Source organism: Pleurodeles waltl, chromosome 11 (genome assembly GCF_031143425.1).
Source record: "Pleurodeles waltl isolate 20211129_DDA chromosome 11, aPleWal1.hap1.20221129, whole genome shotgun sequence".
In the NCBI taxonomy this organism is placed as follows: domain Eukaryota; kingdom Metazoa; phylum Chordata; class Amphibia; order Caudata; family Salamandridae; genus Pleurodeles; species Pleurodeles waltl.
Genome location: NC_090450.1, coordinates 603277391 through 603298793, shown reverse-complemented (window position 1 = coordinate 603298793; position 21403 = coordinate 603277391). Strand labels below are relative to the sequence as shown.

The 21403-nt window shown below is 42.7% G+C and overlaps 1 protein-coding gene across 2 annotated transcripts in view; it reads right to left on the bottom strand.

Annotated features, from left to right (window-relative positions):
• The window catches only part of LOC138265923 (indoleamine 2,3-dioxygenase 2-like), a 260844-nt gene that overhangs the window by 96538 nt on the left and 142903 nt on the right, over positions 1-21403 (bottom strand). For both annotated transcript variants that reach the window (XM_069214114.1, XM_069214115.1), the window contains one exon: positions 11443-11561. In XM_069214114.1, the coding sequence (XP_069070215.1) occupies positions 11443-11561 (119 nt within the window). The remainder of the gene's footprint in view (positions 1-11442; positions 11562-21403) is intronic.

The following is a 21403-nucleotide window of genomic DNA, read 5'->3' as shown; positions in this document are numbered from 1 at the left end:
AAATCCAAAACCAATTTATAAAAATAGTTTATATTTTTATGTTTAAAATGACACCAAAACGAATAAAATCGGATAAAGGGAACCGGAGATATGAATTTTTAAAGAATTATTACTTTTCTAGCGCTTAGAAACAAAAAGCGCCAATCGGGTCATCTGGTTGCACCTCGACCGGGGCAAAGTCAAACTTTCAGGCCGACCGCGATGGAGCCCTGCTCGGCTACAGGTCGCGGGAGGCCTCGGTTAAAAAGTTACCTTCTGACTTAGTCTTTATTTTGAAGATTTTCTTCAGCGGGACGAACCTGCCAGTCGAATCCGACCTCCTGGAGCCCTTGTCCGGATACGCGATGCTGGATTCCTCAGTGGAGATTTTTACCTTCGGACTTAGTCGTTTTTTCGAGGTGAAAATCCTTCGACCGGGGTAAACCTGGATCTTGATCCGATGTCCATGGAGCCCTTCTCGGATACGATGGCTGGGAGGTCCCGGTCAACTTTTTACCTTCGGACTTAGTCTCTTTTTCGGGGACGAACCACCAAATCAGGCCGGGTCGCGGTTGAGGCAAGCCGGCTAGAATTTCCGCGGCGGGTCGGTCCCTCTATGGAGCTTTTTTTCAAAAATTCTCAAATCTTCTCCAAACTTCTGGGGCTTCACCCAGATGTCCTTTTAAGGTTCTTTTGGGGTCCACAGCTCACCCCAAGGGTCCAGAAGTTCTGTGATGGTCCTTGGGGGGTGCAGACTTCAACTCCCAGAATGCACCTGGCGCAAACTCCTTTTTGGCCACTGGACAGTGGTCAGCTGGTCGCTTTCTTCAGGAGTTGGTGCAGGGGACTCTGGTTAGCAATTTTTCACCTGTAGCAAACAGGGAGTCCCTCCTTGAACCAGTTGAAGCCAGGCAAAGTCCTTCTTGTGGTGAAGCCCAAGTGTGCAGCTGGTGCAGTCCTTCTGAGTGCAGGTTCCAGGTGCAGGCCAGGGGTCCAGCAGGGCAGTCCTTCTTCTCCTTAAGTTCTTTCTTCTTGAAATTTGGTGGGGATCTGAGGTGTGGGAGCAGGTCTGCCAGTTTTATCCTTGCTCCTGGGTGAAAAGCAGGGGGGTCCTGGTCCTCCAATCAGGTACAGGGTCGTCCCCCTGTGATGACCACTTCCTGGGAAGTGTGGCAAAAATCCATCCCAAAAGGCAACAGTCTCTAAAAATCCAACATGGCTGAATCTGATTTTTGGAGGTTACATCTGGCTGAGCCCACCCACTGGTGTGGCTAAAAATCATAAACACACCCCTCTCCTGCCCTCTCCTAATCTAATCAAGGGGGCACCTAGCTGTCTGGGGTTGCAGGATGTGGGGGTGTTGCTGGGTGCTCCAGATGTCCTTCTCTGCCTTTGAAGACCAGTTTGGCAGCCCTCCCCCTTCCTGCCTCACCATCTGCTGAGGGGAGATTCTCTCCCCCAAGCACATTCCTTTGTGTGAAGCCAGGCCACTTCACACCTCATCAAGGCAGCCTGGCAGAAGCTGCTGCAGGCTGGCCAATCAGAGCACAGCAGCAAAAACAATGCAGAGCTGAAATTGGCAACTTTTTAGGTAAAGTCTAAACTTTTTACCTGAACAAGTTATATTAAATCCCACAACTGAAAGTTGTGGGATTTATTACAACAATTAATTTGATACCAAATTCTTGGTATGTAACATTTAAGGAGACTTTAAAATTTAAAATAAAGTCTGCCCATTCTAGCCTATGAAGGCCATTTACTTCTATGAGGGAAAAACGAATTTGGCTGTTTTTACCTCACCAGGGCTTATAAATCTATTTTTATAAAGTCCCTGCTTATAGTTACATGGCACCCAGCCCTAGGGGCACATAGGGCACACCTTAGGGGTGACTTATATGTAAAAATAAGGTAGTTTAAGACTTTGGAAGTACTTTTAATTCCAAAGTCGAATTTGCATATAACTTTTATTTAAAAGCAGCCAGCAAGGCAGGCTTGCTTTTAAAATGACACTGGGCACCTCAGCAATGCACCTAGGTGTGCACCACCTATGCTGTGGTCCCTAAACCTACATGCCCTACCATATACTAGGGACTTATATGTAGGTTAACTTAGCCAATTATAATTAGCCTAATTTGCATATCCATTTTACACAGAGCACAGGCCCTGGGACTGGTTAGCAGTACCCAGGGCACCATCAAAGAAAGGAAAACACCAGCAAAAAGAGGAAAATGGGGGCAAAAAGTTATGGGGCCTCTGCAATCAGCCCTGTTTTCTCACAAGAAGGGAATCCTTTAGGAAATGGCGTGCTATCAGCCGTGGCTTTTATGGCAGCCAAAATCTCTGTGTCTGGTTTGGAACTCGAACGAGTCACTGCGGCCACAGTGGCAACTGCCACTGACGATTTTGCGGCTTCAACAGCCAAAGTATTCCCAGCAATGTGTATTCCAATGCGCTGGTGTCCAAGTGTATGCACAACATGGACCTTAGGAAGCGTTTCTTTCAGATCCGCAACCTTCTCCCACAGCAATTTGTGTTTAATGGTGTTACCTTTGCAATCTCTGAAACCATTCAACCTCCAGTAGTGCAAATATTCATTGAAAGACTGAACACAGCAATAGGAGTCACAAACCAGCAAAGTAAGTATTGCCGGATCCGCGTGTTCCAAGGCTAGCAAAAGAGCTTTCAGCTCAGCCAACTGTGCTGTACAGTCTCCCAAGGTCTGTGTATAAGTATGTTGGGGGCAGAACTTCTCCCCCTCCATATAGCCGCTCACTACCGCACATGCAGCAGAGTACTGTTGTTTAGTCCCAACCGCTGGTTGCGCAAAGCCATCGGTGTACATGACCACCTGATATTGGTCAATAGGCAATGTGCCAGCGGGAACAGGGTAATCCATTTCATATTGAAGAAATTCTTGAGTCTGCAGTTTAGGGTCAAATATGTAATCTACATCAGTGGCTGTCAAAGACGTTGCCCATTGTATCCATCGCGGGTGTAAAGCATTCGAATTAGGAACACTCGCTTTTGTAACAGCCTCTAGGGCCGGAATCGGGGAAACAACAATAATGCGTTGGCCCTGGGCAAGAGGTCGTTCTTTAATCACAGTCATCTGTACAGCAGTGAGAATTTTCTCAGTTTGTGCAAAACGTTGTTCTGCAGCAGACTACAAGTGGGACTTGTATGCTATCGGGACTGTCTCACCCTCATTAAAGTTGACATATGTAAATCCAACGCCACCAGGTATTACCCTGATGACCAGATGCGTTTTATTGTCCCGTGTATGTAAATGCTTTACTGCTAAGAGATCAGATTGTAAATCGTGAAGAATATGTGTATGCTCAATCGTCCAAAATCTACTCGAAAAATTAGGGCGAATCAAATCGTATAAGGGTTTTATACGTGTAGCATAATCAGGAATGTAAGTTCTGCCAAAATTCAGAAACCCCAATAATGACTGGAGTTTCCGAACCGTATTAGGAGGTTGCAACTGAGCACATTTCTCCAAAAAGTGTGGCGCTAAGCTCTTGCCCTCATTCAACAACTCATATCCCAGGAAAATGACGCAGAGGAAGGCAATCTTCGATTTTTTTAAATTAAATTTGTAGCCAATTTCAGCAAATCCCACAACAATGCGTGCTACCCGCCTCAGATGTTGCAGTAACTCATTGTCCGTCAGATATATATCATCAACATATGATAAAGCTTCAGGGTCCAACTCGTGCAAAATTTCAGTTACACAAGCCGAAATTAGTCCTGGGCTATTCTTATACCCCTGAGGCAGACGACAAAACTTTTTTGAGAGCCAAACGCACTAAAGCTCGTATAGTCCCTACTTTCGGGCACTATATTTTGGCAGAAGAATCCATTCGAGATATCTAATGTTGTTTTGTATTTCTTATGCACTATATTATTCATGAGCGCTGAGCTGTGTGAATTCTGTATAGCATATGTGCGTGTATGTCCATTTAAATGTCTGTAATCCACCACTATCCTATAAGAATGGTCCAGTTTTGCTACTGGAAATAAGGGATTATTCATCGGCGAGACACAGGGTTCAATTACTTCCTGGTACTCCAATTGTGTAAGAATTTTCCTTACCGATGCCCTTGCTTCAAATTTTATAGGATTCTGCGGTTGCGGCTGAGGTTCACCTTTTATAGGAATTACATGATAAGGTGAATGTCTATCCCACCCCACATTATTTCTATATAGGGCGGGGGCCTGTGCTAGAGCCCATGATTTACTATAGGACTCTGCTAGTTCTCCCGGAACAAGTGGTGAGAATGAAGGTGTAATAACCTCCTCCCCAACTGGACAGTCACGAACAAAGTCAGGTGGCCAATCCTGTTCGGCCAGCAGAACGTCATACAATTTGACCACACGGTCCCAAAAGATGGCGTTTATAGTGCGTTCAATGTCCCCTTCTAATTGTAAAGTTACTGTATATACTCTATCGGGATCAGAGACACGCATATCTGCTGTTTTGACTTGTATGAAGTCATCAGTTGCTTTCACCTCCAGATGCTCTAGAAGACTCCGGCGAACTATTGTGACATCTGCCGCGCTGTCTAACAGTGCTAGCGCCCATGTCTTGTTCTTCAAGAGAACTCTCTTCTTGAGTGGCATGTCTAACTGAGACCGCCGCCACTTTCTTCTTTTTAAATTGCTGCTTTTGTTGGATCGGTTTCTCTTCTTGTTTGACAGAAACCTCCATTGAGAGTTGTGACTCCTGTCTCGGTTTCACGTACTCTGTTCTCCGCTCTGACCGCCCACCTCTCTCATTCCTCTTTTCCGAGGAGTCCTGAAAGGAAGAGATTGGCGTGTATCAGTATATTGATATCTATCAGGCGTCTTCAAATTATCACTATTCCTGAGATTATACCTATTCTGTGGGGTCTCCGGTTGCGGAGATTGTCCCCTATCTTTTTTAGGCATCTGTTGTTTTTTCTCCCAGCGCTTTTTAGTATCCTCAGGTTGCTGTTGTTTAGTAGTATCTTTACTACTCTTACCCTGTAATTGGGGTTTTTGCGGTCTAGCCCCAAGGCTATCACGACCGATACTTGAATATGTTTCTGCTATTATTCTCGGCAGTTCCCGCTCCTGATTAATTTGCGGAACGTCTCGAAGACGCATACGCATGGCCAGGGCCACTGCCTCTCCCTTGAGATTACTCAAAAGAATAGAATAAACTGCGGCAAAATTGCCCATCAGCTGCATCCCTAAATCTAAGGCTGGGGCAGCCCCATATTCATCTTTAATTTGTTTTAGCACTTCCGGTAGATTAGCCAATGTTGGTGTACCGTGTGCTGTAGTGTAGAGCGTGGCAAACACCGTGCCCCAGGTATTACAATGGTCTACAGTAGGAACCATTCCATACGGCAAACACATCGTCAATATTCTATGTTTATCCTGAGGTCCCGTATGGGGAAATACTGCTTCCAGCGTATTCATTTTTTTGCACCAGCCAAAATGGAGTTTCTTCATGTTTAGCCAGTATTTTACCCATAACTGAGTGTACAGTGGCCGGATTGATACCCGGAACCACTGCATGTGGGTGCGATGGAGCAGCAAGCACTGCATTAGTATTTAAAGTCTGCATCACAAATTGAACCAGTCTTCTGTATGTAGTAGCTAAGTCTATATATAAATGACGTACTTCAGCCACTGCCAAGTTAGCAACCGCAGGATATGGTGTGTATGTAGCCAATAAAGGCCAGGTAGGACCATCATTACTCAGTGGACCTAACCTAACTTGTGCTACTGTGTGTGGGAGGGCGCCATCAAGCCAATTATGGTGTTCTTAGGTATCTCTAAGAATGCATATGCCCTGTACTGTCCAGGGACATTCGCAATAGTGTAATCATGAAAAGTGTTTGTACCCCCATCAACTGCTGGAAATACGACTCAAGAATAAAAAAGCTCTGTCCTATAAGCTGCATGGGCGTCCACCACAAACGTGACCGGACCCCCTGGTTCGTCAGACCATGTGTTATCAGATGTCCCATGAGCGGTTGGCGCATATTAAGCGCTATGTTCACTACTTGAGGATTCACCATTATAAAAATAGCACTAGGGCAGAGAAGGCACACCAATATCGGGGTTTTCCTTTCAAAGTTCAAGCTTGAACAACCGAGCACTAAGTAATAGGATGCACCTATCCCGTGGTGGCGGAAATCCTCAGCCCCACGGACATCTCCGTTAACGGAACCGAGGAGTCAATATATATATGAGACCGAGAGAGTCAGCCGGACCCGAAAATTAGAGCCAGACCAATCGTTGGCGGCTCCATGTCGCGTGGGCTCTCATTATCCTAAATGAGACTACTGGATTTCTAGGCAGCAGGATCATTCACGGTGGGGGGGACTGAGTCTGACCCACTTGGAAGGACCTCTGTCACCCTAAACCCGGTTTTGCTCCGGCTAACTAGCAGTGCCTCATTTCTCCCAAAGGGAAGAGATGATTGGGCAGCCGAGCGCATGACATCTTTGGAACTTCTCAGGGAAGTTGTGGTCACTCAGCTCTCTCATTTACAGTATGATCTCATATACAAATGACAAAGGCAGTGTAAGTTTTATATAATGTTTTAATAAAACGACTGCATTTTAGATATCAAGACGTGAGCCGCAATAACCAGAACCATACAACACAGTAGGATTGAAATAGTCATGAGGAGAGTGAAACATAAGAATAACGCTATCATGGTGTTAATAATTTCTACTCTCTCTCAGCTAGTTCTATTTCAAGCACAGCATGTTAAGCTTCTAACTTGCCTTTCAGATTCCCTGGGAAGACATCAACCCTCATACCTGAGCAAAGGCCTGTGATCTGGTTCAGCATCTGCAACGAGGCAGTGAGTGTCTAGTTGTGGTTCCCTGGTCGGAATCTCCCTCTTGCATGTATTGAGACAAGGAAGTGTTTTTATAATTAACATGTCAGCGTGATCACAAAATGTCCCTACGCAAGAACGCTAAAGACTAAACTCCTACCAAGTCTATCGGCAATGTACCAGACTGTATCCTTGACTGAAGCACAGAGTGATTAGGAATGTGTTATTGAGAACTCTAGTGCTGAAGTAGGCTAAACAGTGTGATATAAAAAATAAAACAAGACCGTAGAACTGGTTATTTGAAAAATAACAGTACGAAGCCGAATAAAAAGCAATTAGAGCAAAGTGCACAGAGGCTCTAAGCTGCGAGCAAAGGAATAAAATACATCCAGGGCAAAGTGCACAAAGGCCTAAAGCCTGAAGCTAATGCGCAAAGGATACACAAAACTGACCACACTACACATCTGTTGGAGTAATCTTGACTGATATCAAGATTAGAAAGTTGCCAAATCTAGTAGATAAATTATCTACTGACACATCAGGTGTCATGTTATTGATGTTTGTTGCAAGATCAATGGTTTAGCAAAATCACCTTGCATTAGACATTTGTCTCACAAGGAAGGGTGGAGACTGTAAAGTTTTTCATGTGCAACAGTGTTGCAGGTTTGTAGCGGATAATAGTAAGGCGATAAGGAAGTTTATCTCAAACATGACTAATCTGAAAAATGGCCTGAAAGAACTGACAGCCACTGGTGCATGGCAGTCAATGGGTAATGGTTTTTCACCACTGGAAAATGATTTGGAACCTTGGAAAGGGAATAGTGGCAATTATCTTGAGACCCATGTTGATTATGGCATGAGTGCCTAAGTTGTACTTGGATTATACAAACTATACAAAATGTGGAAAGAGAGAAGAGCTAACACTAGACAGAGGAGAGAAGAGATAGAAATGGAGACTAGGAGAAGCCTTTTTATCGTAAGCTCAAGAAATTTGAGATCTACAGCAGACCTTGGCGGAAAAAGACATCAAACTTTCGAGTTGTCTCAAGGACATGAGAGTGTGTCCTTTTTGTGATATCGTAGATTAAAGTCAGATGAGGGACTTTTGGAGTGTAAATTTTAGTAATACTTTTAATGACCCAGACATCAGTAGAAGGTGACGATTTAAGTCTCATGTTTGACAGTCGAACATAGAAAGCTGCCCTGACACACATCTTAAACATACTTATGTTTTCATTTTTGGTGATCATAATTGTGCCTTTCTTATTAAGCATCATGTTAGTGAAATACAATTGATGTTAAAGCATCATTTTGACTCTAAACTAATAGCTTATGAGGAAATAAATTTGCATTTCTAATGTTTACTGAAAGAATAATAACTATGTGCAGATGAGAAAATAAAGATCTTTGTGAAACTTAATATAATGCAATAACAAGCATTTTCAATTTTAAATGGAATGCTTATACTGTTGAAATAGCATTAATGATTAATTTGTAAATTTGCATATTATGGGGTCATTCTGACTTTGGCGGGCGGCGGAGGCCGTCCGCCAAAGTCCCGCCGGCAGAATACCGCTGCCCGGTCAAAAGACCGCCGCGGTTATTCTGGGTTTCCCGCTGGGCTGACGGGCGACCGCCAGAAGGCCCCCCGCCAGCCCAGCGGGAAACACCCTTCCATGAGGATGCCGGCTCCGAATGGAGCCGGCAGAGTGGAAGGGGTGCGACGGGTGCAGTAGCACCCGTCGCGATTTTCAGTGTCTGCATGGCAGACACTGAAAATCTTGGTGGGGCCCTGTTACGGGGGCCCCTGCAGTGCCCATGCCATTGGCATGGGCAATGCAGGGGCCCCCAGGGGCCCCACAACACCCCATACCGCCATCCTCTGCATGGCGGCCAAAACCGCCAGGAACAGGATGGCGGTATGGGGGTCGGAATCCCCATGGCGGCGCAGCCATGGAGGATTCCCCAGGGCAGCGGAGAACCGGAGGTACACCGCCGGTTTTACGTTTCTGACCGCCGTGGTCAGAATGCACAAGATAGCACCGCCAGCCTGTTGCCGGTGCTCCCGCGGTCGTTGGCCCTGGCGGATTTTACCGCCAGGGTCAGAATGACCCCCTATGTGTTTCATTGACAAGTGTTTTTTCAATTACATTTTGACATTTCTTGTGTTACCATAAGTAAAGCCTACAGAGCTTGCATTTCAGTCATGTAATCATGCTGAATTGTTTCTTTCTATGAAGTGAAGTCTAACTTCAGATTTCTTTCCCATGAGAAGCAAAGTCCTACTTGTAAAAAGCCGATTGTTTACCCATGGATGCTGATTAGATATAATGCAGGAACAGGGCATACAAATGATTCAAACTGTTTGGTATACACAGAACTGAGATGATCTCATGGTAAAAACCTGGGAACCAAACCAAATATTTCAAAGTGAAGATTACACTTTATTCTTATTGGATGATGCCTCTTCAGAACTGAAGTGATATCAGTGGACCACTCAGAGGCCCATATTTATACTTTTTTAGCGCCGCATTTGCGCCACTTTTTGACGCAAAAACCGCGCAAACTTACAAAATACAATTGTATTTTGCAAGTTTGCTCCGCTTTTACGTAAAAAACTGTCGCAAAAGCGGTGCTAAAAAAGTATAAATATGGGCCAAAGTGTTTTACGAGATTTGAAATACTGATGGATTTGGAACTTTTAGCCAGTCTGCAACATTGTCCTGAGGAGCCTCATGCAGGCACTGATGCTTGCAGATGCCTTGCTGACCTGATGCTTTGCTGATGAGGAATCCCTGAATGCTGAACCCTGGGCAGGTGTACTTCTCTCAGCTGATTGTGATTGCTCCTTGACATGTCCTTTTTTTCTAGAATAGAATCTATCATGCTGACACTCTTATTTTGTAGCTAGTATTTTGTAGTCTGAGAGATACATTTCTCAAAATATTTTTCTTATTTTGTATTCTTGTCCGCATGTGTCTGTCCCTACACATGCATTTCCAAATTTACCTAGCTGTAGAGACAACCTGTGTCCCATCCAAAAATGTCATACTCTGCTTAATTGAATTTGACAAATGTTGGTACAATGTGATCTGTATTTATTTGAATCTCAGCCAATTTCAGTAATGATATGCATAATTCTTCTTGAATACCTAATTGAGTTAATGCTAATTCATTTTAACTTGTTTCTCCGCTTTGGGCAGCATATGGTGCTTATATACCTTTAATATTTGATTTTATAAACTGTTTTTATGACACTAACTTTGTGGTTGTAAAAAAAAAGCTTTGAATTTATTCCTGTTTGTAGTTTTCTTTCCATGGCCACATTGGTCACGGTGTCTAAAGTGTTGGTAGTTTTAATGTAAAATTGTGTATGGTTCACCAAACTTCTTTATGGGCCAAAAGGTCTGTCAAGCTCAGTGAAGTGTTTGATTCCTGCAAAGGAGGAAAACATGTCTGTAGTAGTGAAAACAACATTTGGTTTTCTATTTTGAGCATGAGTGATCTCTTTGGAAGTCCTACACCCGAGCCAAGGCTACCCAGTCAACCCTCACTGGTCCTTCACTTCTATTTTACAAAATGTGAGCATTTATTATCTGAGTCATTTTATAGCATCCACAACTTTTCCAAATCACTGCCAGTCAAAGAGGTTTAGATACACAACCAGCTTTTGGTCTATGGACTCAAAATGGACGACAAGAGATGAAGCTTCCTGCTTCAATCAGATATTTTTTTTTACAATTTGGTTAACAAATGGCCCACAAATCTAATTCCACAGACCATCTACTATTAGTTCCCGTATCTCTAAGTTTTTAATCTATTGAAGGCCATACCAATATCTTTTAAATTGTTATGTTTTTAACCACTACCAAACACTATTTCACCAAACCCAGCATGGAATAATTGCTGTCCATCGTTATGAAAACCATTAAAGTTAAATCTTAAAAAGAGCTAACTAGAATACAATCATTTAATAATGCTCTGTAAGCAGATACATATGTTGGGTGGGGATAGACAGTGTGACGGATGTGAAAATAAACAAACCATTGGAAAGAAAAGAAAGTCAGTTAGGAAAAATAAACACATTTATTTCTAATAATAATGAAAAAATCGATTAAACAATTAAAATGTGTTTTTCATTTTTAATAATTTCTGCTCTGAACCTATGTGTTAGTGATGTGTCAATGTTAGGGTAGGTTAGCAAAAGTTTAGTGTTAGAGTTTGTATTAAGTTTAATATTACAAGTGCTGTTAGGGTTTCAATTAGAATTTGACTCAAAGTTAGCATTGGGGTTACTATAATAGGAAGGTTTACCAATATGTTTAACTTAGAATATTTAGAGGGTTTGTGCTATATTAAAAGTAAGGGTTAAAGGTCTATTTTCATTTAGGGTGTGTTTAGGATTGGGTTTTGGGAAAGGGCCTTTGTCATTAAGTGTCTGGAATAGAGGTGTTTTGTTACTGGACATGTTTGTAATATGATATGATATAGCTCAGAAGCCGCAAACATGTTTGGCCTTTAAGGGCTAAAATGTAATGTATGTGTGATCGTATATAAGTTTCCCTTTCATAATCAGTCAAACACCTTTAATTTAAATCCAGTTTTCTTTCTTGTATTTAAATGTAAACCCATCTTACCCATCAGGATTCCTTTTCTTCCAATTAACCAATGCAAAATCTGCATGGACCAAGATTGGTGGTAATCCGAGGATGTGGGAGACTTCCCAGTAAGGAATGGCAAGGTTTCCTGGCAAAACCTGCAAGACATGAAACATCAAATGCACGAGTATGTTTAGGTGCTTAGTGCATGTGCTTCAATCTCAATTTAAAGTAAATAAAGAATTGGTTATAGCCTTTACTGGTCATTTATTGTCTACGAGGTTGCATTTTACACCATGGCACCAACATCTAATGGAGGAAATCAGGTTACCTTTGGTATTGAATGGAATTTCCAATGTTACTACCTAGTTCATATCAGTAGCACAAATTGTTGTATAGCATCATATAAAATGAAAATACAATGAAAATGATCATTACATATTTACACAACATTCTCCTACAAATGCTTTTGGGAAAAGACTTAAACATACTCCACTAAAATAAAATATTCTAAAAAAAGAAATACTAGCCCCTAGCTTGTTCAACCTATACCTAGCAGATCTGGTTAGCACCCTCAATCAAGGTAACACCCACCCTCGAACATCGGCATCAGTGAAGATTGGTTGCCTTCAGTATGCGGATGAGATTGGTCTCCTGAGCCAGACTCCAATAGGTTTGCCACAAAGCGTGAATTCTCTAAAACAATATCTTGACATCCAAGGGCTCGAGCTAAACTTAATGGAAACAAAAGTGGTGTGTCTGGTTGATACCAAGTTTAAGTCATTTGCATGGTTGATTGAAGGTAAGAAGATTGAGGTGGCCATCAATTACAAATACTTTGACATATGACATTCAAACCCTTTAAAAAAGAAACTGTCTCTTAATCTTTTAATAATTATGGTGTCAGCCCGGTGTTTGCCAATGATAGCCTTTGGCTTGAAAATTATGCACAGCTGAGAAATATCTACTCTCAATAAGATCCAAATAAGGGAATAGAAATCGGTGTTTTCCATACCAAAAAGAGTCTCACCAGTGCAGGCTCAGCTAGAGTTAAGCTTAAAAAATAATTTGATTCAAATCAAGTGCGCTGATGCCAAATTTTGTTGGAGGTTGCGTAGCTGAGAAAGTGGCTTCATTAACAACCTATGCTGGTTTGAATTGAGGGGTAACAGAGCATCAACTTGAAAGGTTCCTGGGGATAATATCTAAGTCAGGATGTCACGGATTGGCGTTATAGACACCACAGACCTAATTCCATCATGAAAAAAGCAGTTGTAAATTCAAAGTTGCCATTTATGTGGAAACAAATATGAGTCGCCAATGCACATATTTTGCCTTTGTCCAGTTCCATTAGCCGATCAAAAAAGGGTGTTGAAACCCATTTTTAATAATCTGCAAATCTGTTTTTGTCAGCAAGCCATGATAACTTGGTTAATGGCAGTTCATTTTCATGTAAGGGAGTAACATTTTTGAGACCACTCCTAAAAGTCTTGGACCTGTCAACATCCAAGTGCATGCCAGCTCCAAGATGGCTTATTCTATAATGTCCCAGTCATTTTTTAGCCCTGCTTCAAGTGGCCGACTTGTGAAAATTTCCCAAAAACGTATCAAGGGGCACACCTCAGCGCTCTCTCCAGAACCTCTGTGCACATGTCCATTGAGCTTTTTAATTCTGGTTTTCTAGGGCTAGTTCTTCAAATTGTCCATAAAATCGGTGTTGTGGGATTAGGATATGGTGAGGTAAGGTAAACGTTTCCTTAAATTGCTCCTTTTGGTCACGACAGTTGCACTTTGCAAACTGGTCTAATGGGTATTTATCTGTATCAGTGACTTGCATGTTTCTGTTTCAAAAAGGGGCCTCCATAAAGTAAACCATGGCCCCAGAAGAAATTAGGAAAATTGCCTAAGAAAATCAGGGGTAGAGAATCTTAGTTTCTCAGAACTATTACTATTACATTATTATTTCTGACAGAGGGAGGACATCACTGGACCCAATGGACATCAGACAATGGCAGTGGCCCTGGAATACAGATACATCTCACACACACACACACACACTCTTCCCTCTGCCTCATATACGATTCAACACACACCAAACACTCCATTATCCATTGGCATCCCACCACAATACACCACATAGATGCGCACACACATTGACATACATCCATGACACAACATACACACACTATTGACACTGCACTCATCCACAAAACAACAACAAGAACTGCACATTTATTTATGTAAACACACACACAAGCACAAATACACACATCACAATCACCACCACACAACACTCACCTGAATGTTGCAAGCAGCAACACAACATCCACAACATCCAGACTATATTCAAGTGGCACACATACTGACACAACCACATCACCCACTACATCTCCCTCCACCTCACCAGCTAATCGCATTGTACACATGCATACAAGTACTGACTCACAAACAAGTCAATGCACAATGTGACAGGTATAGATTCCCTTGCAATGTGCACATATGGACACATTTGATAAGTGTGATTGTACCGTAACTGTGGTGCCAGCCTTCATTTGGCAATTAATACTGATGCCATAATGACAGTTGTGTATGTGTTGATATGTATTGTGTGCCAGTGTGTCCCAATCCATATCTGACACACTAGTGTCCCCGATGTATGCATGTCACAGTAATTTAAAACATTACTGTGACATGTACATTCTGCAGTAGTCCCAAGCTCATCTGCAGTGACCTTCCCACATACACAGCCAATGTGGGTTGCCTACCTTCATGTCCAGCAACAGGTGGGTTGTGTTTTCTCCATGGCCATGTGGCAGCATCAGCGGAGGGTCCTGTCCAGTAGCATCCAGCAGGAAACAGGAGTGGAATTGGGAGAAAAGGTGAGTTTCCAAACCTTCCCCCAATCCACCAAGTCACAAGTGGAGGTTAGACCACCACATTTGCTTGCCTCTAGGGCACACCCGAATCTGCTTGGCAGTAAGCGTAGCTGGTTCCTGCTGTCCTATGACACTGTCGTGGAGGGTGGGATTTCCTGGGAGAGTAGGCAGTACTTGGGTGGGGTAAAGTCTATGAGACCCCCAACATCTAAAGAGGGTAGATGGACTGTCATGGCAGCGGATGGGTTTTCAGATGGAAAACTGACAGATGGACCATTAACCACCAAGATCTAAATTAGGTCCTTGTCTCTAAATAGCTTATTTGAGATTAACCAACGTGTCCCATCTGTAATCAAAATGATGTATATATGCCTGAATCTTCTAAGGTTATGCATAATATGTACATAGGCTATTTCATAGCCTAATAAAATTAATAAATCTACTGCATAAGATTGTAAATTTCCATATGTTTCAACAAATATAAGGGAATTTGCACCTGTTTCCTAGATTTAATTGCTCTAAGGTTCAAAGTATAACTAAAAAACATAAATGCAATATTAGGCAACCTTGACATGTTCCCCTATACTTGCAACAGTAATCACTTGATTGCCCATTTATGGTCAGTCTCACTTTAACATTGATATCAAAAGCTTCTACAGTGTTAATAACGTTTTGTGGGACGGACAGTTCTTCCAACGTTTAAAAGAAAACATCACAGTTAACTCTGCAAAAGCCTGCTCCGCATCAGCCAACAGGGTGAGAAAGGGATGAGAAAAAACAGAGGTTCTATTTATATAAGTGATAAATGCTGTAATATTTTTACACAAGTTCCTGGTTGGTCTTGATGGATTCAATTGCAGGCAGCTCATCTATAAAAATGATTCTAATTAGGTCTGTTCCAAAATGTTCTTACTCCTGCACAATATCTCATAATTCCTGATTTGTGCATTGCACAAAAATGTGCAAACTTTTTGGTATTTTAAATAATGTGATTCTATCAACATAATATTGTACATGTGGCATAAAGACACCCATTTATCTATGAGTAAGACCACTGTTCAAGGAGCTCATGGTTTAATGTTCACATACACCTGGTGTGATTGTGTATTTTAACCATATGTGCAAGTAAATTATTTTTGTAGACAGGGAATGATTGCAGTTGAACAAACAGTAAGCAGAGAAATACCAATGTATTTGATGCACCTGTGTGCAAACAATCAACAACATGACAGCATAGGATGATATAGTTTGAATAGAAATATGTTGCATAAACCAGTTGGCACCCCACCTCTTCTTGCTTCTACTACTTAGCTTCACACAAAATTGCCCTGGGTGAATACTTTACAGTCATTCATCTGATTTTGAGTTTCACTTTCTGAACCGCAGAGTACACAGTCCAACCCTATCCACCCCCTTGTAATGCCTCCTCTGATGTAGCAGGGGCGTACCATGTTGAAACAGTATGTTCTGTGTTTACCCAGAACAAATATTTGAGACCTGTACTAACCTTGTAAAAAAGCAAGTAAAATGGAAGGCACTGCTTGAGTTCAGGTTTTTTAACACTCTTTTTTTTACACTCGGTAAGCCTGTGCCCCTGTGTTTATTTAAGCTGTGCTGTTCTCCACTAAGTGTGCGGACATTCAACACCCCCTCTCACACACCCACCCAGGAGAGGGTTACTGGCACAATCTCAAAATAAACAATGTTGTGTAACACAAATATTGTTTACAAAATTCCTTCTAATGGTAAGCACAAAAGTAGAAAATAATATTGTTTCACACTAATACTGTTAAAACCATGCTAAAATATTGCATGTGCAAATATATATATATATATATATATATATATACACACTGAAAAAAAACCAAAGCTTACAGGGGTGTTATAGTTAGGTTCTGAATTTACTCGCTCCATAAGGTAACTATAACTTGCGCCCTTGTCATGCACAGTTTTCTTATCAATAATGTTCTTCCAAACATTGCTGTGATATCAAAGATGCCATGCAAGATCCCACCAATGACATATGTGGAGTAATTAGCTGTGCATGGCTATGGCAACAGTTATCATTACTTTAGGGTGCAAGTTATAGATACTTGAAATAACTCTAACTGCTGAATTTCTATAGTTTTGTACCAGTACATTCAGAACGTCCCTTTTAAGTGAATGTCTATGTTTTTTAATGTACAGTAATTTTAATTATTATACATTATTCAAACCCCCGCCGTGCACGGCGGAAGCAGGCAAGCCCTTTGAACCACCCAACCCCGCACCATGCATAGCTGTCGGCCGTGTGCAGCGCAGGTTGGCCACAGGGCCTGTCTCTGTCAGTGGATGTGTCAGTGCGGCGAGTGCATAGTGTGTGAGTTTATGATTGGGTCTGAGCGGGTACAAGAGTGTCTGAGTCGATGTGTTAGTGGGTACCTGAGCCTCTGAGTGCATTTGTGAGTAAATGAATTAGTGTATTTTTCTTTCAAATTTTTCCAAAGTCGCAAACATTTAGAGAATAATCAGTGGAAATTCACCAAAATTTGTGAATTTTCATGAATGTCACTCACTGTGACACAAAATTATATTAAGCCTATAATTTGTCTCTAAAACTCACCTATATCACACCCCTGGGTTCAGGGTTCCTTCACCCTAACCGCTTATGCCATTTTCAATTGGAATTGTCAACCCCGGGGCCACTGTCCCATGAAATAAAATTGTGGTCGCAATGTTCTAGTCAAGTTGCTGTCAGCCATTTGCAATGCTTTTTTTGCACGCGTATTCGCAAAAATGTATGAATTTCGCAAAGTATTTGTGGCCAGTCACCACTAAAGTTTCCTTCCAACTTTTTTTTTTCACTACCACTCTGTCTTTACACCCACGTTTCATCGATGATGAGTTGAGGGTGATTGCGGATAAAATTGTCAGAGTACACGCACACCTTTTTGAAGCACAGGTCCAGCAAACATCAATAGCCAGGAAAATGGAGTTGTAGAAAAGAATAGACAACAGGGTCATTTCTCTAGGCAGCTATCCACGCACAAGGGATGAAATCAGGAAGAGGTGAAACAACTTCAGGGAGAAAGTACGGCATGGCAAGCATGGCATCCAGGGACTAGCTGGCGGTAGACAAAACTGGTGGTGGACCCCCACATCCTCCCCCTACTTGCACATCTTGGGAGGAGAAGTTCTTGGAAACCCTGCATCCTGAGGGCATGACAGGAATACCTGGGGGCGTAGAGTTGGGTAAGTCCCTACAACATTCATGTCTCTGAAATGTTTTGTCTTGCATTCTCCCTCACCACCTTTCCCCACCTCAATTACCAAACCACCCACCATTCCTCTGTGCCAGATGTACAAATACTCCTCTCTGGCATGCCAGATGTCCACTAAACTCACCTGGGTCTACAGCCCTTGGGAATGGCATTAAATGTCCTCGGAACTGATGGCACTACAACTCCCAGAAGGCAATACTCCACCATAAAGAAAACCAGAACAGTGCAACAAATTTGAGATGTCCTGCATGCAAAACTAACAACCAATGTAACCCATCACGTATGTTCTACAGTGAAACAGTTTGTGGAAATGACAGCAATGCAATGGCCCACTCCCACTACCATTACAAGCAAACACAGCTACAGCTGAATACCCAATTATACTGTTCTTCAGAAGAACATTCCGAAGACTGAAATGTACTCACCTGGGGTGGAAATCTGGATGCCAAAGTGGATGCACATGCAGTACATCGAGATAGAGCTCAGTGTCAATTGCGTATCCATATACTGTGTCCCTACTCTGACAATATTGTGCATTTTGTATGGTGCGTGGGTAGGATGGCGTGGGCCATGGATGGGCACATGGGTACACTGTGGGTATAATGTATCAACCATGAAAAACTGTGATGTATGACACCTCTTGTCCCAGTATGTCCCTCTGTATTGTACAACTTTCTTATAGACATCACATGTGTACTCTACAACCAGGAGACTCATTACCTTGGGATTGTAACATAGACATAACGCAAATCAGCAGTATTGTAGATCTACACACATTTATTAGTGGTTATGCAATCAGTAGATAGAGTAGTACTGCTGGTGACTTCAAAATATCATTTCATAGACTAATAACCCACAGGATACAGAGGTTAGGGAAATGTCAGTCTTTCTACAAGCCAGGAGTCAAACAGATTGTTCATTTGTATCACCAGGTAAAGCCTTCTCACATGCCCACACCTTAGCTTCCTAATAATCATACCCCATGATACAGAGATCAGTACTGATGTCCCCAGTCATGCAACCTTTCACTTGCCATGGTCAGGTACCTATAGGCTTGCCACTCACCTATGTCAGTCCTCAGAGACATGCACATTGGTCTGCAAAGTATTAACACACTGTGAGCTACGCACAAGGTAGGTAACATACAAAAGAAACCATTATGAGGGTAGAGGCTCTGGTTCAATATTTTCACATGTCATAAACATTTGTATACATGCATGGCACCATTTGACCACCTCCAGTACCATAAAGGTATTCTTGTAGGAAAAAAAAACACTTCCATCCCAGTGTCCTGGCAGTCTGGCCATATAAGTGACATTCCACATACTCATGATAATCAGTACCAGGTTTCATTCATGTCCACTTCTCATGTCTGCCTGCAAATCCCATCTACCTCTGACACTGTTTGTGATTTGCCATTGAGGGTGAGCCAAGCAGAAACCCAACAAATCTGTGATTGTCAAAGGTAAGGGATAGGACATAATTCTAAACATACATCCATTCTGACAAGTCATTTGTACAAGTGTCAATTTGCTTGTGCAGTAACAAATCATGACACTGTATACCACATTGTTCAGTACACAATACCAACTAACAATCTGCAGGAATACCTGAGTCATTGGCAATGGAGCAACCTAAGACCTCAGAAATGTTAATAAATAGGAGGTGACAAGCCAGGCATCAATTATAGTCTACAAAATGGAATCTCACTTTTAAGAACACGTTCCATACCTTCAATCAATTGAAGTACTGATTGATAAGATCTGCCCTGATGTCTCTAGCTTCATCTTCATCAGGCTCATCCTCACTTGGCAAATCTGGATTTCTACCCCCAGGTTCTGTTGGCTCCCCCTCATCTGGTATGAATTGTATATGCTGACTCAGGGCAAGGTGTGGAGCATGCATCAGGCAACAATAATTTGACATACTTTGTTGAGGGCTCCTCTAGATTTGTGCAGGCTGCGAATGCTTGCCTTCAGAAGGCCAAAAGTCTGATCCACTGCACACCTTGTCCTTCTGTGGGCCTCATTGAAGCAACTTCCCCTGGCTTGGTTGGGTACCACACTGGTATCAATAACCAAAGATGGTTTGGATACCCAGAGTCACCTGTAAAGAATAGGTTTAACAACACAAACATATATCTTGGACATGCACATTTGCGATGGCAGGAGAAAAGCTTTGCAGACACCCATGTCATATGTGACTTACCAACCAGTCAGGGCCACTCTGTGTAGAGCTGTGTCATCAGCAGTGGGATATTGCTGTTCCACATAATGATGGAATCATGGACTGATCCAGAATACTTTGCACATATTTGTGAAATGTACCGGCCTGCCAAACACACCACAATGGACGTTGCTGGAGTAGTAGTTTTTCCTATTCCTATATACCTGTTCATTTCCACTAGGGGGAACCAAGGATACATGGGTGCCATATATGGCTCCAACCACATGTGGAACGTGTTCCAAAGCATAATTCACTGCCTTCACATACGCCAAATGCGCACGTTGGGAAAACCTGATGTAGCTGTCCAGGTGTTTAAAAATGCAGACAGTACACCCTTCAAAACCAGACTGAACATGGGCTGAGACATCCCTGCAGTTAGAGCCACTATATTCTGAAAGGACCCAGTGGCCAGGAAGTGTAGCACTTACATGACTTGAATGATGCAAGGTATGCTATTGGGATTATGAAACGCTTCGACCATTTTTGCAGGAATGTCTTTGAAATTTTGGAGTAATGGGACAATGGAAATGAGATGTTATTGTCTATGAACATTGGGAGGAAATACCCCTAAAGAAAACAATAAGCAAATACCATTACCTCACGGTATAAGACTGTTTGCCAGAAGAAGTTTCAGCCGCTTATTTAAAGAAAGACTGACTTCAGTACTAAAAATCATAAAAATCATTTGTCATTATTTTTATTCATTTTAATTGTGTGGTTTTAGTATGTTGTTAGTCTATTGGTTATTTGTCCATTTGTATAATGTTGGAAATGTAGTGATGTAGTTATGTGCACAGTGGTGTTCACTATGCAATTCCACCCTTGGATATGAGTCAAACAAGGAGACACAAAAACATTAATAATTATTAGAAATAAAAAAGACTATAGTTGTCCACAATGATTAATTGATGTTTTCATTTGTAATATATGGACATATATAAATCTATCCCCCCTGTATATCCATAATGGTGTATTGGGATTGTGAAAGGCAGGCATCACGTCTGGCTCCAACTGAGGACATTGATCCACAATTGTATGCCTATTCAAGCGATATATTTGTATACTAAGGGCCTCATTCTGAGGCCGGCGGGCGGCGGGAACCGCCATATGGCCGCTCCGCGGTCGAAAGACCGCGGAGGCCATTCTGGCTTTCCCGCTGGGCTGGCGGGCGACCGCCAGAAGGCCACCCGCCAGCCCAGCGGGAAACCCCTTCCCACGAGGAAGCCGGCTCCGAATGGAGTGGGAAGGTGCGACGGGTGCATTTGCATTCGTCGCGAATTTCAGTGTCTGCTAAGCAGACACTGAAATTCTTTGTGGGACCCTCTTACGGGGGCCCCACGACACCCCATACCGCCATCCTGTTCCTGGCGGGCGAACCGCCAGGAACAGGATGGCGTTATGGGGTGTCGGAATCCCCATGGCGGCGCAGCAAGCTGCACCACCATGGAGGATTCCTGAGGGCAGCGGAAAACCGGCGGGAGACCGCCGGTTTTCCCTTTCTGACCGCGGCCAAACCGCCGCGGTCAGAATGCCCTTGAGAGCACCGCCAGCCTGTTGGCGGTGCTCTCGTGGTCGTTGACCCTGGCGGTCAATGACCGCCAGGGTCAGAATGACCCCCTGAGTCTCTTCTCTGTAGTG